Source organism: Gorilla gorilla, chromosome 2 (genome assembly GCF_029281585.2).
Source record: "Gorilla gorilla gorilla isolate KB3781 chromosome 2, NHGRI_mGorGor1-v2.1_pri, whole genome shotgun sequence".
Classification (NCBI taxonomy): domain Eukaryota; kingdom Metazoa; phylum Chordata; class Mammalia; order Primates; family Hominidae; genus Gorilla; species Gorilla gorilla.
The window spans coordinates 157,232,376-157,259,425 of NC_086017.1; the positions used below are offsets into that span (position 1 = coordinate 157,232,376).

A 27,050-nucleotide genomic window follows, 5' to 3' on the forward strand; every position below is an offset into this window, starting at 1 on the left:
CTGTTTACTTACCTTCCCAGTCTAATTTCTTTTATCAAAATAATGTAATTATGCAGTACTTCACGTTTTTAAAGCATTTCTACATGTACAATTTTCTCTTCTCATTATTTCTTAGTGTACTTCTCTTCCATTTTAATCCAAAACTCATTGCATTAAAAAGTTTTATACATTTCCCTATTTTTCTTCCCAATGGCTTTTTCTTAATAATTATTCTTAAATAATGCTGTGGCTTGCTATTCTAAAAGACCACAAAACAAACAGTTCTGTTTGATACACTGCTTTCATGAAGTCTTGAAGACTTCAATATTCCACAACAGTTAACATCTAGTTAGAGGGAGTTATTTACACAGACTCAATTATGACTAAAAATTCAACTGGGCTCTTCTGCAACTTTAAGACATCTGTTGAATAACCATTCCAAATTCCAAATGAATGACAAGTTACCAGCATGTCATGTAAAATGGGCTTTAGGGCATAAAAAGCAAATAAATCAAGACATACGTATGTCAGACAGGAAAACAGAAGTGAGTATATAAAGAGATTATGTGACGAGGATGGACCACTCAACTCATATGTTCATTGTTTTCCACATTTCTATTCCATAGAAGGATATTTGACCTCTTAGTTAAGTTACCAATACAGATAAATTACTAGTGTTTTCAAAGATGAAGCAGAATGAAGATTAATGCACTGGATGACTATTGAAGTATCTATATTAAGGAAAATATTCATATTGATTCCTATGCACATTAAGAATTAGAAAAAATTCTACCACGGTGAGCATTTAAAGCACCTTGGTAATGTATGTATACACATACACACACATGCACACTTGTGCACACACATGTGCACACACACATGGTTACTATTGACATCCATATGCTTCCATTTATTCAAATTAGTTACGTGAATGTCTCCTTTCTAGTCTTTTTTTCTTTAAACAATCAATATACAAATATATTTCTATAATATTTCAAAAACACAAGTGTAAAAGGTAAAAGGCATAAATCCTATTTACTCCTCCATGATCTCATACCACTCTCCAGAGTTGTTCCTCTCTAGGAAATTTTCTGTAGGTTTATGCACACATATATAGTATTTTGTTTTTAACATAAATGGTATCATACTCTAAATAGTGTGACTTTATCAGGTTCATCTGTCAGAGATATCTGATTGTTGCAGATACACAATAAGCCCTTGGACTACATGTGTTTAAACTATGCGGGCTCATGTGTATGCCGGTTTTTTCTGTCTCTGCCACCCATGAGACACCCTTCCTCTTCCCCTTCCTTCTCAGCCTACTCAGCGCGAAGACAACAAGGATGAAAACCTTCATGATGATCCACTTCCACTTAATGAATAGTAAATATATTTTATCTTCCTTTATAATTGTTTAAATAACGTTTTCTCTAGCTTATTGTAACAATACAGTGTATAATGCATATAACATATAAAATAAATGTTCATCAGTTGTTTATGTTATCAGTGAGGCTTCCAGTCAACAGCAGGTTATTAGTTGATAAGTGTTGAGGGAGTCAAAAGGTACATGTGGATTTTCGACTGCACGGGGATCAGTGCCTCTAACGCCCATATTATTCAGGGGATAATTGTTTATATATATGGGTGTGTGTGTGTATTTTTTTTAAAAAGCCTTTATTATATTGCATAAAATGAATGAATCAAACAACAGATGTACTTTCTGTATCTTCTGCTCTGTGTGTTTCAAGCTGTATTTTTCTCCATCCATCCAATTCTACTCGTTTTCCGTTTTTCAAATTTTTTAATCTACTTATGGGAATTTTTCTAATTTTCTCTCACTAATTATGAATCATCTTTTTAAAGCTACATTTTATATTATTTCATGGAATGTAGGATAAGAGGAAAGACAAAAAAAATGTGCTCAATAGACTACCTGGATCCCATTTCTGAAAACATGGCATGAGACTGAAATAGTTATGCTCAGTAACCACCCATGGATACCAAAATGGAAAATAACTAGTACCTGGGAGATGTCTTTGAACTGTACCACAAGAGATATTAAGCTGGCTTGCACTGGTAGGAACAAACTGATCTGCTTTTATAACCAGAGTCTGTTCCGATGAGTTGGCATCTACATCATACCAGGTGTTACATATTTTGAAAACCATTCCTGATGTACAGTAACATAATTCACAAATCATTCCTAAAATGTCTCCTCATCCTAGTTGATGGATAGTAGAAATTTTCTTTGGGTATTAAGTGTCGCCAAAGAAGAGAACAGGAGTAGAACCAACTTCCTTATCTCTTTAAGTCCATCTCACAGTGACTATAATGTCTTCTTCATCAACATATCCTTGGTGCCTGGAACAGTGCCTGACCCATAATAGAGACCCAGAAAATATTAATAAACAAATAAACCTATATTGAATAACATTTGGCTTCTATTTTCTCACTTGGAAAACGAGTTAGATCAAATCCCTAGTCATCCTAAAATTGAAGATTTTATAATTTCATTTATAATTCAATAGTTTCTTATATCATTAAATCTACTAAGCAAAATGAAAAATCAAAGGCTTCATTCTTTCAGACAATTCCATCATGTATTCACTTTGGAAGATAAACACCAATAACAGAACAACAAAACTTTCTAAAATTATTTTATTTTTTATAATTTTCTAACACATGGTGTTAGAAAATGAATTTTGGCACCGTGATTAAGAATTTCTTTTCAAGTTTAACCTTTACATTAAAAACAGTAGCTACAATAAGGATATTTCAACCTTACTTAGAGAAGTGATAAAACATCAAGTCAACAAATATTTTTGTTGGAGAATTTTTTTATAAGCGGGATAGAGGGAAGTTAACATAGACACTCAGAAGAATAAAATGGAAATTATGCCAGGAAGATAAAAAAGCAAATAACCCTCCCCCCAAAAAAAGAATAAGGAGCGAGACAAAGGGCAAAACGGAAGAAGCAAGGCTCAACAACTTTGTTTTCCTGATATAAAATTCAAGTACTTAAAAAGTTTTTTAAAAAATAATTAAATGCACTACTCATCTCAATGAAATTTTTCATTTTCCTATTTTCTAGAACTTTCTAAAAAAGGAAACAAAGCAAAAACAACAACAAAAAAAAACCTGTTTGACTTAAGGACACTTGCTGATCTTGACACTTGATAATACTTTAAGAAATGGAAAGGTTTTCCTAAATCTAATACCTGCTTAATATAATCCACTTTGGAAGATTCATCTGAAAGAAACATAGGGTTTGATTTTTAATACAAATATAAAATAATCTGCCTTACAATCAAAACAAAAATGTTTTCAACTGTATACGCTCCTCGGTTGTGTTTTGTACCATTTTCTTGAGGAAAATATTGTGTAATTCTTTGTGTGTTCCCTTAGTAACTACTGTAAATAAGACCTGCATAGGTGTTCAGAAAAATACTTAGTTTCATACAAATCCAGTTAGAATCTGATTTTCAAGGTTTTAAAACATGGTAATTTTCATTTATATCCATTTTGTCTCCATTTCCTCTATATTTTGATAAATAAAAATCTTCCCATGCTTTTTTAAATAAGAAAATATTATTAGTCTTGTTATTTGTACCTAAATATTTTATCAATTTGAAACACAAATTCATAAATTGTCATTATTCTCAGAGGCAACAAAGCATAGAAATAAATATTTAAGTTTTTTCTTTCTTTTCTTCTTCAATCTGTGTTTTAAGGCTCAGAGCAGACATTAAGAAATATCAAACAATTTTTTATAAAAAGTTTTTCAAATGTTTGGCCCAAAGTGAAGTTGTTCTGTTGATGTTATTTAAATATCCTCTCATCTTCTCAGCCACAACTTCAAAGACGTGTTCATGCCAGTCATTCATCCAAAATAAATTTCAATTCAATGAAAAGTAAATAACTTAGGGATCTATAAATGACACTGCAATATATCTTGTTCCATTTTTAACAGGAAGTCCTTCATGCAAATGTGTGAGTCTCCCAGGATGCATGAAGCTCCAGCCTTTTCGTGGTGACTCAATAGAGCAATTGTACCTTAGAAATTTGCAACCACCTCCCTAAAAAAGTTAAAATGAAGAAATACATCAGATTATATTTAACCAGTGGCAAAATTCAAATTATGTCATTTGAGCAAAATTTAAAAAAGAAACTAAGGCCTAAGGCAAAGTCCTTTTCATAATGATATATTTCTTTTGAAAAATCTAAAAACACAAGAGTCATAATTACCTGAAAGTCTTCTCCCACGTTATTAAGTGCAATGTTTATGGTAAATGTAGAAGCATCATGATGAGGACGAAGAGAACGCTGTCGTTCAGGGGAGTATTTTACTACAAAATTCAGTAGTGCAAATCCCTGAAAAAGCAAAGTAAGCCAGTGGATTTGCTTATTAATAAAAACATTAAAAAAGAACACCTGTGTAAAAATGGGTAAGAAATAGGCTGGAGGGGTGAGAGGATAACTACCTTCGTATAATAGCCTGCAAAGACCTTCAGTGTAACTGGTGCAATGAACTCCCGGATAAAATGAAGCCATACATTCTCCAGATCAACTTGCTTCATGTGGATATCATCAGTTGGGACATTTTCATAACCACCAGATATACGGCTATCCTAGAAACAACATTAATGACATAATAAACTGTACTCCACGTGCAATTCCCATTTATATTATAGTATTTTTTTTCAACCACAGATCATAATAGACAATAAAAATACCAGTTGTTCCAATGTGGTATATCATCTGCTTTAACTGTAAAATTATCAAAATAACTTAGGTAACAGCTTTGTCAATGATACAATGACGAAACAAAGTAATGTAAGGTCAGTAGACTCCTTTCCTACTTCTTAAATGCATATGTGAAGTTTAGCTATAAAGTAAATAAAATTGACTTCCTAAGCCCTCACATCCTTTCTTAAAAATGGGTCTTTTTTTACAGTGACCCTTTAGGCAGTCTTAGCTGCTTGATGAGCATACACTTGGCATATCTGCTGTCTGTATTACCAAACACCCAAAACAAGCTTTCCCCACCCTTCCTCACTTCTATTTTTATCACTCAAAAGTTTTTGAATGATTGCTTTTCATTATTTCAACACCTACTGACTTAAGTTCTTCCTTATACTTTAAGCTTCCCTCTCCCTTATCAGCTCATTACCTGGGGGACATAACTGTGCAGAGGCAGTAATATTCCAGAATATTCTGCTAAAATGGCATGTCTGTTCTCAGAGGAAAAGAAACACATCTAACCACTGGCAGTAGTATTTCCTGCCAAGTCTTTGACACTGAATGCAAATGCAAAACTGAATTACACCTAAGGCACTCAGATCCCTCCTTCCTATCTTTACACACAAAAACACAGTTTTCAGAGCCAGATAACATTTGCCTTAGAATTTTCACCACAGCTCACTGTGAAAATGCAAGGAATAAAAAGTGGCCTTGGAAAAGAGTGATATCACTCTGTAAAGACATGTGTTACCTAACAAACTGGCCTGAGGACATCGACCCTTAGGGAACATCCAGTGTAATTACATGCATAAATGAGAAACCCGCCCAAACTAATGAAATTACTTAAGTGTTAAAAAATTGGTTGGTGGGAGAAGTAGACTGAAATCAGAGCCTTGGCTAGCCAATTTATCTAAGTCTAGAACTCAGAGACATATGAGAAAAAGTATATAACCCCTCCGAATTCTCTGAGTATCTACTTAACCCCCACATACATTTTAGTTCTTAGTGTGAAATTACAACTTACATGATGTTTTCCGCCAGACCATTTGCCGTAATGTTCCATTTCTTCTACCAATTCATCACAGGCTTTTTCAGAAAATATGGGGAACCAAAAGACATCTGGACAGGGCTATAAAATATGCATCATCATTAGAAGACATAATAACTTCTGTGTCTTAATAGTCTAAAATAGTTATTTTAATATGTGTAAAATAAAAAATCCTGTATAACTAGGAAACATAGTTTTCTGTCATGGTTTATTGACAGAATTTTTTTTCTCATGGTACATAAATAATGGTGCACCTCAGAATTGATGACATCTTACATTCTCAAAAATTAGGTATTAACAATAGTTTTGAACACTAAGCTAAAAGAGAATTCATGTTTCAAAGATGTCTCTGAGAAAAGACTCTTTCAGAAAGACAGCCCAGTTTCTTCCAAAGATAAGCTTTCACTGCAAGAGTTCTACATCAGAGATCTGTCAACAGTTTCTATTTTTAGTGGTTTCAGAAAGCTATGACACATAGGAGCATGCTTTTTAAAAAGGCATGCTTTTAAAATGTTAATTTCTATGTTCTACATTTTACAACTGTATGTTCCTTAATGCTATTTAATCAGTAATTGAGTCAAATAAATTTTACCTAAAAGGTAGTTTCTCCACTTTCACATCTTCTGTGAAAGTAGTATTGTATTAATAATATTTCTTCTGGAAAATTAACAGCAAAATTTTCTATACTTTGTAATCATTAATACAAACCTGTTCAACTATATTTTCAGTGAAAATCTTTGAATAATCACGGTTTATATACTTTTCCTTCCAGTCCTATAAAAAGAAGTACATATTAAAACAAATATCTTTATAAATACTTCACTGAAAAGTATAAAGCATATGCATTTTAGAAATTATTCAACTTATAAATGATTATGTATAGTGGACAAAATAGTAATTTTCAGAAATCACAGTATATAGCTTAATCTTTGCCTGGTTCTGAATATGCTTATGTCATTATGAAATACAAAATTTTTACTTATGAAATATTGTACCTCAGGATTTTAAAACTTAAGTAATCTTACAGTGAATAGATTTACACATTTTACAGATGCTCCTTGACTCACGATGGGGTTATGTCCCAATAAACCCATGGGAGGTTAAAAACACACAGTACCCCGATAAATCCAACATAAAGCTGAAAATTCCTAAGTAAAGCCACCATAAGTTGGGGACCATCAGTATTTTAATATATACACAGAGTAGGTAAATAAATGTGTGCTTAAAGGTAAAAGACAAGGAGCAAAATTCTACCAACAAATATTTGTAAAAATGAATTAGTGAACTAATTAACTAGGGTCTGTCTTATATGTCTATAGTAAATTATTCTAAATTTGATTTTTTCAATGAGTTTTTAAAATTTCTGCCTTCACTTCAGTTATTAATATTTATCAAGGAATAATCATGAGTTTACTAGCGCTTGCACTTCTTTCAGTTACTAAAATTAAGGGTTAGGGCTCTATATTGAAAAATGGTTTCTCTTTATTCTAATCCATGAATTTGATTCTTTTTGACCAATCTCTGGCATAAAATCCACACACAAAGATATCTCAACTTTTTTCAACAAAAGCTAAAGAATTATTTTATTGGGACAAGTTCTTTATTCAAATGTGGATATTTACTAAAATATTATTAATACATGGAGTAATATAAATATCCAAAAAGATCTCTTCTGAAATTTAGAATATTTCTAGAAATTATTAATTTTCTCTTTACAAAGTGCAAATACAGAGAGCCAGCAGGGAGGAAGTGAGACACAGACTCAAAATAATTCCAATCAAAAGATGTTTTAAAAGATATTTGCCTTAAATACATCTTTTGAGGCTAGATTTTAGGGGCTGAATATTTATACCATAATTTATGTCATTGGTTTTGCATATCTGTTTATATGTAACTCAAACATTTTTTATGTGGAGGAAACAAAGGTATCTTCAAAATTTTAATAAATTTCATGTTTATATAGTATATATGGATCAGATTTCTATATTATCTCATTATTCCCTCTAATATTAATTAGCTTTCTGATTCTAAAATATGGCAAGAAATTGAATAATCATCCATAAGATTTAAGAACTTTTACCTATAGCATTTTTCCTGTGCATCAATACTGATTTTTCTTCAAGTAAAAAAAAAATCCCCTAAGATTTTATTTTAGGGCATTAGTATTCACATTTCATTTTAGATCACCTTTCAAATCACTGAGCAAACTGTGACTTTATTCATTTCTTAGAAATTCTGATAATGGGATAATCAATAAGCATTTTGCTATGGGGTATCCCTCACAAGGCATATTAATCAGGCCGATTTAACAGAGAACAAAGAAAGCCATGGAAAGAAAAGTTGTTCCTACTCAGTTCTGATATTTTCATTGCTTACTTTCCAAAGACTTGAATTCTTACACAAATATCTACAATTCAGGATATAATTCAGGATATTTGACCAGGAACCTAATGTCACCCAAGAAATCAAATAATTCTATCCCTCAAGACACCAAGAGATTCAATTGTGAAATGAAATATGGAATTCTACCCTCACGACTAGAAAACACCTCTTTTCAGCTTTATTTCTGTGAAAGAGGAAGGTATGTGGCTAAAATGGAACAAAAGTACTTTTAAAATAACAAAATGTCAAAAGATAATATTTTCCTATTCAGAATATTCAGAGACTACTACATTTACTATCCCCAAATCTCAACTATTCCTACAAAATAAAGGACAATTCTCATCAGGTGGATTGAGTCTGCAATTTAAAACTTTTACTATTGGCAAGGGGAAAATCATTACAGCAGAGTTACAGGTTTGATTGTTGAAGACAGCATTTTCCCTTGAATAAGTGTGCCACCTGCCTAACGAAAAGATGTCCCTGTAAAACACAAAAGGAGCTAATTATTGTACCACTCAAATCTGTAAAAAAAAAAAAAAAAAAAGAAGAAGAAGAAGAAAACAGATTTTAAGAGGAAATTGTTTCTTCAAGTTAAGACTCTTCATATGCTGAATCAGCTTTCTCTGCAATTCTCTCTGGCTATCTTTGATGTACATTCACAAAATTGTCAAAAAATAATTTTTAAAAATGTATTTTCCTAAACAAAATTTTTGAATTTTCTTCTAAAAAATCAAACTATTATAATATGTGAGCTATTTGTAAACATGTTTCTAAAATTATGATTAAAACTGGATGGTGCTTTTGAATACACAAAACAAAAATAATAGAATATTGGAAGAGAACAAATTGATAATTCCCTTCCCCAAAGCTAATAAGTGTCTTAATAAAAACAAGTTATTGGTCAAGTTTAGATCTACTCTATAGATCATGAAATACAATTAATTATGTCGTTTTAATTTTTTTCTTTTTATTTACTTTTTAAAAACAATTTCAGCTTTTGGATTCAGGGAGTATATGTGCAGGTTTGTTACAAGTGTATAATGCATGATGCTAAGGTTTAGGGTATGACTGATCCCATCACCAAGGTAGTGAGCACAGTACCCATTAGTTGGTTTTTCAACCCTTGTCCCCCTCCCTACTCCCTCACTCCTCTAGTGATCCCCAGGGTCTACTGCTCCTATATTTATGTTCACAAGTACCCAACGTTTAGCTCCCACTCATAAGTGAGAACATGCAGTATTTGGTTTTCTGTTCCATTAATTCACTTAGGGTAATGGCCTCCAGCTCTCTCCATGTTGCTGAAAATGACATAATATTGTTCTTTTTAATGGCTGTATAGTATTCTATGGTGTGCATGTAACACATTTTCTTTATCCAATCCACCATTAATGAACACCTAGTTTGAGTCCATGTCTTTGCTACTGTGAATAGTGCTGCAACGAACAGATACAAGTTCATGTGTGTTTTTGGTCAAATGACTTACTTTCTTTTGGCTATATACCCAGTAATGGAATTGCTGGGTCAAATGGTAGCTCTGTTTTAAGATCTTTGAGAAATCTTCAAACTGCTTTCCAAATTGCTAAACTAATTTACATTCCGACCAACAATGTACAAGCATTCCCTTTTCTCCGTAGCCTCACCCATATCTGTTGTTTTTGACTTTTTAATAATAGCCATTCTGACTGGTGTGAGACAGTATCTCATTGTGGTTTTGATGTGCATTTCACCTTATGTCATTTTAAAAAGCCTCTAACCACATCTCATATTATTAACCAACTGATTTATAACCACTTACAGTTATAGAAAAATAATAAAGTTGAGTATGAAATACATACCACAGGATTTTCAAAAATCTGCCAGAGGTCATTGTTATAATGAGAAGTATTGTAATTAGCAGTGGATAATAGCCTTCCAAATTCATGTCTATTAGAAATGTACATAAATACACCCTATATGCCAGAAAATAACAGTATTAATCTTAGAGGTAGGTACAAAAGTAAATTTAATCATAGGAAAAAATATATAGAAGATATTAATTTCTATCTTTATATTTCATTTATGAACATGCATTTTTAGTATTCATATAAAATGTGCATAGTTTAAAATAAAAAACTCAAATTTTGATTATGAATTCAGACACCACACAAAACTAGTAGATAGCACTGACACTCAACTGAAAAAAAGAAGAATGGACTGTTTTTGTCCCTTTCTCATTGATCCTAGATGTAGACATCGGGGAAAAAATTCCTGTTTGAAAGCAGAAATATTTTTGAGACACAGTGCAATGAATTATACCTCTTTTGGCTTCTTTCTCTTTCAAAGAAAGCATCACATTTTTAATCAAGAATTCACTGCCAGTCATATTTCACCAGTCTGTTTCATTCCTTTCTTTTTCTAACGTTTAAAGGCTAACATGCAAATGAGTCATACATTATAAAGGCAGATAAAGAAAACCAGTCTCATATTCTTGCCCCAAACCAGACAAATGTGGCAAACACCACGAGGTAATGTGTTTCTTTTTGGACCTGTTTTAATAGTAAAAGAGTTAGTGATTAATAACTCAATAAGGTGCACCTAAACCTTACTGTAATCAAATTCTATTTTATACCTACTTCTATCCTCTTCTCTCCCTTTAAAAAGAAATAAAAACCTAAAAAAAGAATGAAAGGGACTTAGGTTTAACTTTCTCACCTGTCAACCATAAAATATAAATCAGCTCAAAGAACCAAGAGTTGACTATCACACAAGACCCATGCCCCAGTCACACAAAACACGCAAACACATACACAGATGACTGATGAAAATCAACATTTTACCAAGCTAAACGCAAATAAGGCCCTTAAAGAAACTTTACTACTAGGCAATATACTATATCAAATATTAAATAAACAAAAATAAATAAAATAAGTAAAAATAACACCTTTGGGGGGCTGAGCATTTGGAATGTTTCCGGAGTAGGGGAGTCTTTTTCCCTTTGTAAAGTCTAAAATGAAGAGAAGCATTGGGTAAGTTGACCTGTACACCCGCTCTCTCAGGTATTCTTTGGTAAATAAAAATAATAGCAGCTGTTGATCAAAAGCTAACATTCTGAAATGTCCTTCATAGACAACATGCAGAACAAGCAAAGCTTATAGCGCACACAAAGAAACATCTCCAGCTCTTTCAGCCCTTCTTTTCTTTTCTTTTTGGGAGGTGTGGTGGGGTCAAACATAAGTCTAAGCTCATTCCTTAGCAGAACTTTCATTAGACACATAAGACAATGGAAAAAATGAGTAAGAGAGGCCATTCCATGATGCGCTGTTGAGTCAAATTAGCCAAACATGAGCACAAAATACAATCACAAGTACTGAGGATATTCAATAATAATGCACACAGGTTTGTAGAGAAAACAAACATATTCAAACAATACATGCTTTGTTAAACTAAGAAAAAAATACTTGCCAACTTTTCTGACTTTTCATCAAATCACAATTGCTATAAATTTGGAAATCGGAAATAAAATAGCCCCATCATTTCTAAAACCAAAAATCATATCAATATATTCTAAGCCATATTTATGCATTTTTAAAAATTATTTTCTAGTCATTTTAAGTTTTATAATAAAAGTATATTTGTAGTGCAGCAAGGTATCATTAGTATTTTATTTAGAGTAAATACACTATGTATCTCAACACTTCTACTAGTTTGGTGGTAATAATCCTGCTTTCTAAGAATGTGAAGTTAATAATAATTTTAAAATTTTACCTAGTTAGAGAAAATGTGGACATTAATTTTAGAACAAAAATATTCTTAAATCTGGAAATACTGTTTCATCGAAGCTTATCTAATTAATTTTAATTAGGTCAAGTTTTCACTATAGAATTTCAAATTAAAGATGTATTCTTAAAAGAGCAAAGCTGATTTGTAACAAATACATCTTTATTACTGAAATCCAACTCGGTTGCCTATGAATTAGCCCGAGCACAAAAACTAACATTTTTCATACCGTAAATGTTAAATTATCTCCAAAATTACTCCCAAATTTTTAACACAGAACCAAAAAAATTGGCTAGTACTTACAAATTAGCAAGACAAAGGGTATCAAAACACAGTGACACACCAACTGGTAAAGCAAGCCATCTTATAAGAACATTCAAGCAAGCCATCACTGCATATCTTACCATTTCTCTAGCATTTCGGCAAAGAGCCATATCAGGATCCAGTTTATCACGAACAAAATAGTTCCTTTCATTCATCTCTGATCGGAGCGTCTTTCCTTTAATTAAGTACACATTAGCCATATATGGGACATTCCATACTCCTCTGAAAGTAAAGAGAAGATATTCTTATATGCCACAAATACAAACAATTTTAAGTTTCATTTTTACCTTTTTAAAATAAATGCTTTGTGTTTAGATTTTGTATACATAAATTATTGAATCAACATACAAATATATTCAATGATATATACATAAGATCACATTGTATACACTATATTTAATGAGATTTAGGAGATAAACCACTGTCCCTTTGGATACATTTCAATTTTGGGTTGGTATCTGTTTGGCATTTGTATTATAGCTATCATATCTCAATCAGTTGTTACAATTAGACTATTATAATCTATTGTATAGAAGGTGTTTCTATTTAAAATTAAAGAATTTGATAGCATGAATCATAACATACAACCAGTGGTGCACTAGACCCAGCTCATACTGGCTCCCCAAAGTTAACTTTTTCTGCCAAGTCCACGTTCAGTAATTTCACACTGGAAACTTGAAATCAGCCATGGTAGAAGTATTTACACCAAACAAATGGGCAAGCACTTTAAATCAGGGAATCCTCCACCTCCAAAAGCCAGTTGTTACACATTTACCAGCATACCACTGAATATAGCCTAAAATTCTCCAAAATTATATTCTCTTACCATTCATTAAGCCATCTTAAATATTTTATAGAAAAAGGAAAACATGAAGCAATACAGCTGGCAGCACATGAACGTTGCATCCTTTCCCACATCTATATTCTCACTCTGAACATGACTGATTTCATAAAAACTGCAAAACAAGTTTTGCCCCTAAGACTGTGCGCCTTTCTTTTAGAGAACATCAAGGCAAGATCTTGACCAAGAAATGTAGTTAGATAGTAAAGGAAATATGATATTATGTCTTACTAGACTAGCCTCAAAGAAAAATGCCTTAAGGAGTACAGCAGTCCCCGCCTTATGTGAGGGTGATACATTCCATGACCCCAGTGGATGCTTGAAAGCAGATAGTAACAAACACTACACATACACTACGTTTTTTCCTACACATATATACTTATAATAAAGTTTAATTTATACATAAAGTACAGTAAGACTAACAACAATAATAGAACAACTATAACAATATGCTGTAATAAAAGTTACATGAATGTTTACACTTTCTCTATCTCAACATATCTTCGTATTTTCAATCCACAGTGGACTTGAAACCATGGAAAGCAAAACCATAGATAAGGGGGAATTACTGTATACAACGTGTCAGCTAAATTCAGAAATTAATCTCTGGGGAATTATTCAGTGTTTCAACTTATACACACACACACACACACACATACGCAGTTGCTCCTTCGTGTAGCTTTTGGACATGAAGTGTATTCCAGATCAAAAGCTTCTGCCATATTTTTTTTCCTTATACTTTAGACAAGAATGACAGGAGGTTGGACAGAAAATCACCAATGCCTAAAGCAACTTGAAACGAATTTTCCATTCTACTTTCACAAACCCTCATTTGTGATGTGCCCAAAGATACAATCAGGTATACTGTCCATACAACTCACCCAGAGTCAATACAACTGCATAGAAACAACAGAATACGATCTTAATAGTCTTTTCTCCTCCACTGTGCATTTTAATTGCAGCTAACAAAAACCTTTATTGTATTTACATCATTCAGATTGAAGCTTTCCACACCAATTACTATTTCCACAAGCAATACATCTTTTTACCACTCAACTGTTTGAACAGAAACGTGTGCCTTTTTTTTTTCTAAATGTAAGGGCACATCCTTTTAGTCCTGAGAGTGTACTGCCCCTTTTTAATCAGGCTGACATGTTTGAGAACTAAGGCAAAGCATGTAATGTCTTAGTCACTCTGGTCCATCATATGTATGAAAAAAAGAATGACATTCTTCTCCAATATTACCTTAGCAAAACTATTTCAATTGTGATTATTTTTAGTAATCAACCATTGTCTCTGAAATAAATATAAATCATGCACACACTTTTCAGCAAATATATTCTTTTCAACCTCTAGAAGTGAAAATCTAATATTGGTGAAAAAAACTTGTATTTAAAGCAGAATAATAGCTATTTCACACAAAAAAACTCATGCAATCAGGAATACTGGAATGTTCTGGCTGTTAGTGTTATTGTTGGCTTAATTATAAATTTTAAAACCTATCAAAACAACCCTTAATTATAACCATTAAAAAGTTAGTAAACTAAATCCCCTTTCCAAACTTTTAAATAAAGAGTATTACTCTTCTATCAACCATAATGTGAGTATGGTAAACATATATTATCTCTTAGTATTCCCCACAGCAATGAGCTTGTTCCTTTGAAGATTTGGGACTTTAAAAACATTTTTTAAAAATATTAGTTTTATACTGGTATTTCAGGATTCCAAGTGGTCTTGGGTTCTCAAATTCCCATTAACTATAAAGAAAAGAGATAAATGCAAAAAAAAATTTCAAGTAATACTAACAAGACTACATCTTTAGATTATGGTATTTCACATTAAAATATTAAACCAAGTAACTTACACTCTATTCCCTTGAACAATATCCACATAATCTTCAGATCGTGCATAGTATCCATCAGGACTCAATGCTCCCCAGAAATTGGACCACAGCTTTCCATGACGAGTTACAAGAGGAGCAATGATCTTTCTAAAGACAGAGAGAGAGTGTGTGAGAGAGAGAGAAACGTATATAATTATTTATTTTTAAATTACCACAGAATTATGTATTTTGGGCTTAGCATGACATATAACACAAGAAAGCTCATTCAACAAACCTGTAGTTAATAAAAATAAAATAAGGATCTTCTTTCCCAACATCTTTTCTTAAGTATATTGCTAATTTTCAATCATATTTCTTAAAAAGAGTAATAAAGAAGGAAAAAGTAATTGAAAGTGCTAATGAATACATAAAAATGACTTTTAAAAATGCCTTGCTTACATCCAACAGAGGGAAACTACTTTAGTTATTTAATTATATTTAAGTTTAATTAAAGTATTTCGGAACCTATACTAAATGAAACCAAATATTTTCATTGTCACTGGGTGAACAACAACCCCTGGTGCATTTAAGATATTAAATTAATATTTGTCGAATTTGTAAAAAATGAATGAAGATGAACTGAGATGTTTGTAAACAGGCAAAGTTTTCCTGTAATTAAGTCTCAAATTACTTAAGTATGTTTCCAGTTTTCCATGACTTTAAAAAATGACTTGTGATTACAGTAAGCTAGTCCTGGCAACACTTTCCTTTAACTATTTTAGAAAGCAAATTTATGGAACAACTATTCTTTATATGAAAAAAGGAAACCTATTTCACCTCTATCTTGTGAAGACCAGCCAGGCCCTTTCTATTACATGCACAAAAGTGAAATAAATAAACACACATCGGGCCCGGCGCAGTGGCTCATGCCTGTAATCCCAGCACTTTGGGAAGCCGAGGCGGGCGGATCACAAGGTCAGGAATTTGAGACCAGCCTGACCAACATGGTGAAATCCCATCTCTACTAATAATACCAAAAAAAGTTAGCCAGGCATGGTGGCACGCACCTATAATCCCAGCTAATCAAGAGGCTGACACAGGAGAATCGCTTGAACCCGGGAGGCGGAGGTTGCAGTGAGCCAAGATCATGCCACTGCACTCCAGCCTGGGCGACAGAGCAAGACTCCATCTCAAAAAAAATAAATAAATAAAAATAAATACACATCATGCAAAATAATAAATTTTGGTTTATTCTTCCAAATTCCTACTAAACTATTAATCAGAAACACATGTTTTGTTTTGTTTTGAATACCTACAATATTGGAAATAATAACATGAATTAGAATCTACATACATTAATTTGGGAAATAATTCAATATGAATATCAAACATTTAATTTAAAAAGAACTTGTAATTTATAATCCCAGCTGCCTCCTGAAAAGGTTTAAACCAACAAATTTGGGAAACCAAAATTCATCTGCTGTATACCTCAATGTTTTTGTGAATAAAAATGTAAGGATGGCAGCTGAGGAATGATTCATATTATTATACAATTTAAGGAGTAAAATTTAGAGCAAGGGAGCAAATAGAGATAGGGAGAGAAGAGGAAAAAAGAGAGCTGATGAGAAGCTAGAAAGCCACATGCCCAAGATGTGTCAAATCTCTTTCTCTACCCTTCAGTCCAATCTACTAAATCTTGCAACATTCCTGGCATATGTCAATAGACTATAGAAACCACATGTCTAGATACAGAAGCAAGAACCATACGTATTACATAAACTTAAACCTTTGATTAACTAACAGAATTCCATGGAGACATAGCCTGAGTTTTACTCTTTAAGGGGCAAGGGCCCCAGATGGCAGGTAAGTTTTTTTTCTTTCTTTTTTTTTTTTGAGACGGAGTCTCGCTGTGTTGCCCAGGCTAGAGTGCAGTGGCGCAATCTTGGCTCACTGCCAGCTCCGCCTCCTGGGTTCACTCCATTCTCCTGCCTCAGCTTCCCAAGTAGCTGGGACTACAGGTGCCCGCCACCACGCCCGGCTAATTTTTTGTATTTTTAGTAGAGACGGCGTTTCACTGTGTTAGCCAGGATGATCTCGATCTCCTGACCTCGTGATCCACCCACCTTGGCCTCCCAAAGTGCTGGGATTACAGGCGTGAGCCACCGCACCCAGCCGGGAATTTTTTTTCTTTTAGAAGATTTAAAATGTTTAATATTAAGAGGGACATATATCAAATACATAGTGTAAATTCATTAAATAGTTCACTAAGAGAATAATTAATAAATATATAAATTATACTCATAAAATGAAAATATCTAAATATTAAAAAGCATATGGATATTACACACTATAGCATTTCAATCAAATTAAGAGAAAACAATGCAAATTCAAGAAAATAGTACTGAATTAAACTAGGTTTTAAGAGTTACAAATCATACACTATTTCATATCTCTAGGATATCACAACAGTTTTTCCTTGCCAACTGATCAAAACCTCATTCATATGCTTTGGAAAATTACCTACAATGTATATAGATCGTTAACTTAGATATTGAGTATCTATAACACAGCTATACAGTTGGGCTGTATATACAGGTTGCTACAGAGAGGTCTTAGATTTTTGAAGTAAGAACTAAATTCTGAAATTTACAAATTCTAGTGATATATATATATATAGATAGATATTATATATAGGGTGGGTTAATAAAGCATACTACATTTCCCATGTATCTTACTTAACAAAATAAAAACAATCATTCTAACATTTCATCCGCTAAACATTCTATTTATTATGAGAAATAATTGTGTTAATACATGTACTTACAACAATACCTGGCACTTAATAAGCACTTGTTAAAGGTGAGGTCTTAGCAGGAGTAGTAAAAATGGTATTATTAGTATTAGCAGTAGTATTGACAAACAAACTTAATATCATTGTAAGCTGATATACATGGTGTCTTTTTCCCATTTCAATTGAGTTAAATGAGCAAACAGACACTGTGAAGTGATAACTAGTTCAACAGTAAATAAAGCTACACATATGTCTGTGGGATGATTTGTACCTCTGAAATTTCCTTCTGATACTAAGGACTACAACTCTGTATGCAATAACTATTTTGGTCAGAAGTTTTGTGAAATTCTACTTTAAAAATATCTATAGAGAATAAAACAACTCTAAATTTTAGTATCAGATATATCATAATTTCACCTAGCTTTAAACAGAAAAATGGACCAAGTAACTGTATTTGTGATTATAACTAATATTAAATAATTCCAGATGTATTCAGGTTGTTTTCTATGACTCCTTTAAATGAAAAATAATTAACTTGAATTGAAAGTTTATTAGCTGTAGAACACAACTAAGTTCCCTCAATTTACTAAATACACAATTACTATAGTATGTTCACATCAATATGAAATATAATCATTTTAACAATAAATTGATATCAAATTTTAGAAAGTACCTGTTTTGTTCAATCAAAATTTTTAAAGTCCTTGGATTTGTCAAAACAACATCTGCATCCACACTAAAGTAATAATCACACTTTTCATCCTGACGGCAAAAGTCCCTAACAGTGAAAAAGAAAATGAAATGGGCATGAGATAAAATAAATATCTGCTGACTGAAAAATGTTAACATATATATTCTTATACGTAAAATATGGTTCTCTAGCATACTTTTCTGATCAAAATAGTGAAACAATATCTGAAACGATATATATATTGTCTTAAATTTCAAAATGGTCAATTTAACACGGATATTCACAGGGAGCTCACCTCTAAAATTTTAGGCCAGTTAAAATATATTTTCAAGCCAGTAAATATTTTAAGGCATAAAACATCCACAAATCAAAATGTTTCTGCATACATACATACATACGTACACATGCACACAAATGCAACTTACATATCCCGAAACTCAGTTTTAAATGAATGTTGGAGATGTAAGTATATGACTTTTCAGGTATTAATATTTTACAAACTTGATTTGCATCAAGTTTTCTAAGATAGTTATTCCCCTGCCTTCTTACCAGGGGCAGTGACTATGTTTGCTTTCCCTGGTACAGTTTGTAACATTATCATCAGCAATATCAAGGAATGAACAACTGGAGATACCAGATGACATTTGGGTTATCAACTTCCCTCTGGGCTCCCCTCCCTCACTGTCGGTCCCAGTCAGCACTTTTTGCTGTTGTCAGTGTGTGTCTCCACACCATATTTGTTCGAAGCAACTATCAAACAAAATACCAGACAGGAGCACTAGGTACAATCATGAAAAATATTAAAGAAAATATGTTCTGAATGTGGACCCAGAGGATTCTCCAGTGAATACATTATGGAATCATTAGTAATAACATCAGTTTGGTTTTTCAGAGGCCTCTTTTCTCTCTATCCCTAGACCCCTAATCTAGTCAGAATCCATCCCTCTGGGACCTCAGCTTCTGCAGCACAGGCATGAGGGTTCGTAGTAGATAAGATTATTTCCTGATGAGAATGGATCATGTCTTCGCCTTTTTATCAGCTACTCTTAACACAGTTCCTGGCATATTCAATTAATATTCATTGAATACACGATTTTTTTTTTACTATTACTAGAGTTTTATTAGTAGAATGAAGCATCAACAGGGCTAAACAAAAGGCCTACAATACCCCTTCTTGGGATTACAGTATTATCTAGCTCAGTGAGTAACTGGAGAGTAAGAGCACCTGTTTCCCCCACAGTCTAAAAACACACTTTTACCACATACAACCTTCAGAGTGTACATTTAAATTTAAGTCACTGCTATGAAAGTCATACTATTCATTTATCCGCATTTAAAAAAAATTGATCTTACCTTGATTCATCATTTGATTAAATATGTTGACTCGTAGCCATTAAAAGAAAAACATAAGTAACTTCTACAGCCCTTTATGTATAAATATGTACAAACATAGACACAGTCTAAGTTGGCTACGGCATACGCAAACAAACAGTTTGAGACACCCAAATTTGGCATAACAATTTTAATTTAAAAGTTTATTTTTTCTTAAAGTTTCCTTAGTAAAATAATTTAATTTAATTTTAATTTATTGAAACATACATTCCCATGTTTCTGGCTTCTGCTTGACTTAGATTTTCTTCTGGTCCTACTATTTTTATAGTTTTGATTTCATGCTTAGCTTTATCAAAAAATACCTTGATGTCCTTTTCATGATAAACTTCCTGTAACATATTTTAAAAATCAAAAATTAGAGAATAAGACAATCAGATGACTGAAGTATTCATATTAGAGAGTGCTTCACATTCAAGGTCATGAATTCTACAATTCAGATATTCAATTACATATAAAATAATAACCCTATTAAACATGGTATATTTAAATATCACTTAAATGTCACATGAATAATCTTAAATACATATATATCAATATTCTTAAAGAGAAGATGCTTCAAAATTTTGTCAATATCTACTGCTAGACAAGTCTTTGTATAAATACTTAAATCTTTAATAGGTGTTTGCATAAATACTTAAATCCTTAGTAATATAAAATGTTTCCAACTGGAGAAGAAAAACATGGCCTGTAGCCTGGAAATCTTAGATATATGTTGTGAAATATCTAGAAAAAATGTCTACTAAGCATAATAGCCACCAATCTGAGTTATAAACTTAAATAATCACATTTTACAAAATACCCTTTGAAACCAGAGAGTAAAATAAATGGTCATATATAATAAAAATTTTATTTAACAAAAAAAGGAAAAAGTTAACAAAATTCTATGGACAGATTAATGGGAAAACCATCAACATAAAAGTTACCAATTTTAGTGTGATTCGACTGTGCTAAAATTCAGATAAGATTATCTGTCTCCATCATTAGAGCATTTCAGAGATTTTTATTTGTCAAGTCTCTAAGTTTTCTGAAAAGCTGTTGCTTTTTGCAGATTTTTAAAATAACTTATCACATAAAAGCAACATAGAGTTAATACTAAATAACCGAAGATAAGACAAAAACTTCCGCCATCAAGGATTTTAAGGCCCCATGAAAGCAGGGAAAATATAAATAAAAGACAATACATAAAAACAAAATACCTTAGTGAAAGTATATATATTACAACATATTTTACAAAGCAAATGCTCAATTTTTCACCATTTTAAATCCATTTAAGCTAGTTTTCTGCAGTTAAAATATTCTCTGGACAATGTGAATGGTTAGCTGACATTTACATTAGGAAAAAAGAACAATGGTAAACAAACAGTATTAGGACAGAAGAGAGAAAATCGCACACTTCATAGCTATTGAGTTTTTCTAGACAATGTTAAATACCAGTGGTTTTAGTAGACAAGAAATAACTGTAAAAATACTGAGGAAAAATATTTTCAAGTTTGGATAATATGTAGGAGGTATGTAGGGGGCTCTGAATATTTTTGAAGAAAATGACAGTATCAAAATCCTTTGGGGAATGGCATGCCCTTGTGTGATTAATCAAAACAGTACTCTATCTGGAAACTGTTTCAAGTTCTTATATGTTATTGTCTTAAATCACAAACAATTTAATGACCAATTCTATAGAAGAAAGTACCAGAACTAACCCAAAGGCAAAGGGATTTAAGGCCCTTTGAATCTCCTTGATTATATATTAATTTAAGCTATATGATGATGGCTAATATTCAGCCACTTTTGATCTACAGAAACTGGCAGTTTCATGTGGCTCATATCAATATTGTGGTGCTAGTCTCTAGAATCTAAAATCCTTAGGTCCTAAAAAGGCAGGGCTGTAATTACTCCAAAAATCCTCCACTGAACTTAACCCAGTGAATTTTATTAGACATAAATAACAAATAGTTCCCAAAAAGACCAAAAATAGTTTTGACATAAAATATTCATTTCTCAAATACTTACTTTGTTATGAATAAAAAGTTTAAGTGCTTCTTTTGGGTAATCCAGTGTCAACAATATGTCCAGAAACCGAGGTAGAAAAGGGGTTGGTTGCTCAATAAAAACACCTATTGATACGTTTGGATGGACCTTTGTTTTACACCAAACATAAAAATAAAATTATCATTAGTATGCTTTTGTTTTAAATTTTATTCAAATGTTAATCAGCATGACATAAAAAATACTAGAATATCAATTCAACATAATCTGCTAAATTTGAATTGCTCCATGGCAGTTCTCTAACACTTGAAACAAATTTTTGTGGCCCCCCCCCCCCATCAAAGTGATTTTACTGAATCCCATCTTGGTTATGAGTTAGGTTTAAAGATGAAATTATCCTATTTATTACATGAATGTAATTCATGGTACTGCCTACACTACTAGTCAGTGCTTCCTTTAAAATAGCCCTTGCAGAAACTTCTTCACATCTGAAAGCTATTTTGAAAGTTTCGTCTAAGAAACCAAATACTAATCGTGTTTCTCTTTTTGTTTCCTCAGCTTAAAGTTCAGGGCTTAATTTTGAGCACATAAAAAGCAATCATGGGAGACCTGAGACTTTATCCTTTTATTTCCTTTCATTATTATATTATGTATAAGGAGAGCTATTTTCTTTCATTAATATTAATATATCTTTATGTATATATTTTAATATATTTTCTTAAGTTCTCTTTAGATATGTTTTGGTGTGGAGTTTATCCTTCATTAATTGCACAAACAATTCTGAAATAGCCATTATACATTCCAATCCACATGATGGGCAATATTTGGCAAAAGGAATGAAAGTTCCTGGCTTGAAAGACTTACAAGTAGATGGGGAAGACAGGAACATAAGCAAACACCCATGTAACAGTGTCATGACCAGAAATCTATGGAAGACTTGTTTATAATGTCTTACTAAAGCCATGTCTTAAAGTCTGAACAAAAGAATTACAAATATTTTTAAATACCTTATACATTAAGTGCTGAATTAGCAACCTTCTTCCATTTTTTCATACATGGTACCTCACACATTCCTCCATTATCTGTATAATAACATACGCTCACATAAAAGTACACCTTGTACACTATCATATTTCTTCATCTATTCATTCACTTGCCCAAATATTTATCATTAAATGAATAAACAAATACAAAGAACACAACATATCTACTCTCCAGTAGTTCTCGATTTAATAGGAAAAATAATTTTAAAAGTAGGTCACAACTCTCCTTTATCAAATGAGATGATGCATTTCATTTAATTTTCATAAAAGCCTTGGAGGTTATTTTCCCAAATATGCACAAGAGGAAAACGAGATTTAGAGAAATTTAAGTAACCCAGAACACATATATTTGAGGGTGAAGTGCTGGGTTTCAATCCACTACATCACCATTATTAACCTAAGTTCATGTTTATATAACAACAACATTATAACAGTTAACATTTATTGAAGACTGACCAGTTTGTATACGTATATTAAATTTATACAAATAGAATATCATTTATATATTTGTTATATATATTCATATATATATGTGGGTAAAATTTCATTTAACATTCCTACCAACACTCTGAGATAATCACTATGACTTTACATATAAAGAAACTTGCCTATGGCCCACATCTAACATTATGATAGGCTTGGGATTTAACTACCTACACAATTTTAATTTTTATATCCCTATTGAAAAACAGCTGTGTATAGCACGTAATTTTATTGTCCATAATGGAATGAATAGTTTTCCTTTCTATCACATTTTAACAAGCTGTAAGACAAAACAGCTTAAGTATTAAATTACATACTCCTACATGCAAAAAGAAAAAATGTTAATATAAATATTTTTCTATCTTTGCACCAGAAAGTTTATACAAAAGGAAACGAAACAGATAAAAAGTATTAACTCGCCCTCCAGAAGACAACACTACTTTCGGCAAAAAAAGATCAGGATAAATTTTTAAACATCTTCATGATGCAGCTTCATTCAGAAATATTCTGGCATTCTTTGCAGATAGGAAACAGTTTGCTATCTGAGAGACTGGCCAAAAACCTTACTTTCAAGTAAAATAGGGCTCTATTCATAAGCTCCTACATGTACACAAGTTACTCTTTATACTCCTTTCAGACAATGATAAGAATAGAAACTATTTAATTCAGGAGCTTGAACGTATTACAGTAAAAGTATTTTGCATTTGCATGGGTTCAGGAGTTAGTAGTACTATATTCCTAAGAGCTTTATTTTTGCCTATATTGCTTCTACGTTTCTGGCTGCTGTAGATACTCAATGAACTTACGGTGAATGAAGGAAAAAATCAGTCTTAATGACAAAACTCCCTAGAATCAATGCTTCATACATATAACCTTCCATGTTATGTCAGCAATTTTTTGGAAGAAAAATGTTGTTGTAAGATATCAGCTCTGGCTGATGTTAGAACAAAGATACATAAAAATGTTTTATAGATTAATAATGAATATTTTCAACTCTTTGTTCACCCTCAAAACATGAATGATAAAATATAACTATCTATGAAATACATACAAGTAGCAACATGCCTAGAATATACACATCACAGAGGTAAAAATGCACAGTGTCAAGAACATACAGTAGTCTGGAGCCAGACTCCCTATATTCAAATCCCAACTCCAACACTTAAAACTGTGTGCCCTTAAACACGTTACTTACATTTATGCACCTCAGTTTTCTCGTCTGTAAAACTGAGTCAATTGTACTACCTATTTTAGGAGTTTTGTGAAGTTTAAATGAGTTATTATATGTAAAGTAGTTAGAACAGTCGTTTGTTATATAATCAGGTAGTAGTAATTTTTACATATCAATTTTGAAAATCCAGCACAGATAAAATTAGTCAGTAAAAATGCTGAAGCCTTGTAATGATTTTTTCTCAATGCTTTGACTAAGCTAACAGAATAAACACAAGAGCACCCAATCGTAGTAAGCTATTAAATATTAACCACAGGACTCTTTCATTAGGTTCAATTATTAGCTGGTTTTTCTGTCAAAAAACAGTTCTGAAACACAAATCTAGCAAATGGCTGAATCATCATGTTTTAACACTATATCCCCATTATCATAAAATCAAAACTATAAAACATTTTGCCTTTTTTCCTATAAATTACAGTATTTCATGACAATGTACTTTCTATTACTACATTTCACACATAATCAATTCCACTTACATCTACTGCAGACAAGTCGACTGTATCGAATTCACAAAGAGTGCAGCCATTATCCTGTGTCCATGAATTGGGTACATAGTTTCCAAAATAATTCAGGAGAATCTTGTAAATGAAGGAAAAGGTTATTAATGAAAGCAGGCCTCTCATCGGTGTGGTTTCATTCTATAATCATCTAATTTAAAAGCATGTTTTCTGCAGCAGGTATATTCCTTTAGTAATTCTACTAATATATCATCTGTAGGTGCACACTGAATAGTTTTCTCCAGAATACGAATTGTAAAGCAGGACAAAGTATGTCTAGAAATGTCAAAAAAAAGTCTTATAAATCATAAAGGTCATTTTATTTCATATTATATTAGATATAATACCGGAAAGGATGATCAAAAAAGAAAAAGCAAACAATGAAATAGAGTTTTAAATGGGCTAGTGAGATTTATTAGGAAAAATACAAATAAGAGTCACATGAATAGTAATTTAGTAATAAGATAAACCTGTTTAAAGGCTGAGCACAGACACCTACAGTAAATGGGGCAGTAGTAATGTGACCTCTAACTAACACAACGCCACACAAAATAAATACTAAGTAAGCTTTGTCACCAAAAGACACTAAGCTCTTCCAGGAAACTATGCTACTATAAGCTAAGCTTCTGGGCAGTGATTCAGGGGTACTGATTCAGGAAAAGAGAGCTTGCAGATCAAAATAGATCTAGGGCAACCACTAATAACAGTCACCTGACAAATCCTAGTGACAGTAAGCTAAAGTACAATATTATTTCTCTACCCATTTTCTTTCAGATCTCTCTGAGTATCCCCTTTGTGAGGTATCTGTTCTTAAACAGCTATTGGCATTCATTTTAACTGTAAAAAAATAAAATTCTGTGCTCTTCTGTGTGTTTTGGGGAGGGGTGGTGTGAGGGAAGAAGGATAGGTGATGGAGGTAGACACACTTAGATTTGCTCTGAACCCTCAAACAAAATTTTTAATATCCCTAGAATTTGAACATGTTAGGGAAAATCCTGCTGAGTAAATAGCAAGTGAAATTACTACATCTTCTGCAATTTTAATACCCAGTAGTGGTATGAGCATTCATATTAATAGGTTTTTTAAATTTTCTTTCCACAAACTATAATTTTGCCTCATGATATTTAAAAGCACCTAAAATCCCTATTATCATTATATGATCAATAATTTTTCATTGGAAAGGTAAAATGAAATCAAAAGAAAAAAGTCCATGTTAAACATGAGGATCAAAAAATGTACAAAAGTGTCAACTAGAGTTTTCTAGCTTCTTAAAGTCCTAAAGGGGATGTTAAAGTGTGGAATACATGAAGTAGTTGGGTACCATTTTGCCAGATTCCTCTCAAATATTTGGGATCCTGTTCAAATATTCTTATTGTACTGAAACACTGAAACAAATACTGCTGAAACAAGAACTTTAAAATGGGAAAAACTTTGTGTTGTACAGATATTATAGATATAGCTACATTTAATCTCTACAGCAAAATTAGAAGACATGGACAAGTAAGCCATTCACATTTCTTCTGGACTACAGGATAATTCAGGAAACAAATTACAAGGCAGGAAAGATGTAGTCATGATATTAACGACATTTCAAGAGTCGATGTGGTCATTTTAATGTGTCTTGATAATAAAAAACAGAAATAAATATTTTACTGTTGTCAAATGACAAAGGCAAACGTTAATCATTTGTGTTCTAAAAAATATGGTTTTGAAGGAAAAATATCTATGTGGAAATGTATCCCCTATTTAGCATTATTTCTTAAAAAGATAAAGAATATGCAAGGGTGAAAAGCATAGTTTTATTTAAAATATCCTGAGAAAAAGTTTTTTTAAAAGACAGAAAAAATTTCCCAAATATTTGGCAATGTCTAAAATCTCCATTATATATAAAGACTGGTATTTCCACCATCTCAGAAATCTTATTAAAAATGTAAAATTTATTTCATGAGTTATTGATCAGTCCACTAGAATCCCTATATGAATATTAAAATGATCACTAGTTTTAAAATGTTAGAGCATAAAAGACAGCACTTTTAGTTTTCGGAAT

At 32.1% G+C, this 27,050-nt stretch overlaps 1 protein-coding gene across 3 annotated transcripts in view; it reads right to left on the reverse strand.

The window, feature by feature from the left end:
- Nucleotides 1-2,623: 2,623 nt before the first annotated feature.
- Nucleotides 2,624-27,050, reverse strand: part of PLOD2 (procollagen-lysine,2-oxoglutarate 5-dioxygenase 2) — a 90,297-nt gene continuing 65,870 nt past the window's right edge. For 2 of the 3 annotated variants that reach the window (XM_019024661.4, XM_055383684.2), the window contains exons 8-20: nt 24,983-25,084; nt 21,774-21,899; nt 19,974-20,095; nt 18,357-18,461; nt 14,935-15,060; nt 12,310-12,451; nt 11,070-11,132; nt 9,985-10,098; nt 6,476-6,541; nt 5,744-5,848; nt 4,461-4,607; nt 4,225-4,350; nt 2,624-4,055 (exon numbers count right to left, since the gene is read on the reverse strand). In XM_019024661.4, coding sequence (XP_018880206.1) covers nt 3,900-4,055; nt 4,225-4,350; nt 4,461-4,607; nt 5,744-5,848; nt 6,476-6,541; nt 9,985-10,098; nt 11,070-11,132; nt 12,310-12,451; nt 14,935-15,060; nt 18,357-18,461; nt 19,974-20,095; nt 21,774-21,899; nt 24,983-25,084 — 1,500 coding nt within the window. In that variant the 3' untranslated portion in view covers nt 2,624-3,899. The remainder of the gene's footprint in view (nt 4,056-4,224; nt 4,351-4,460; nt 4,608-5,743; nt 5,849-6,475; nt 6,542-9,984; nt 10,099-11,069; nt 11,133-12,309; nt 12,452-14,934; nt 15,061-18,356; nt 18,462-19,973; nt 20,096-21,773; nt 21,900-24,982; nt 25,085-27,050) is intronic. The other variant, XM_019024662.4, reaches the window with a different exon arrangement.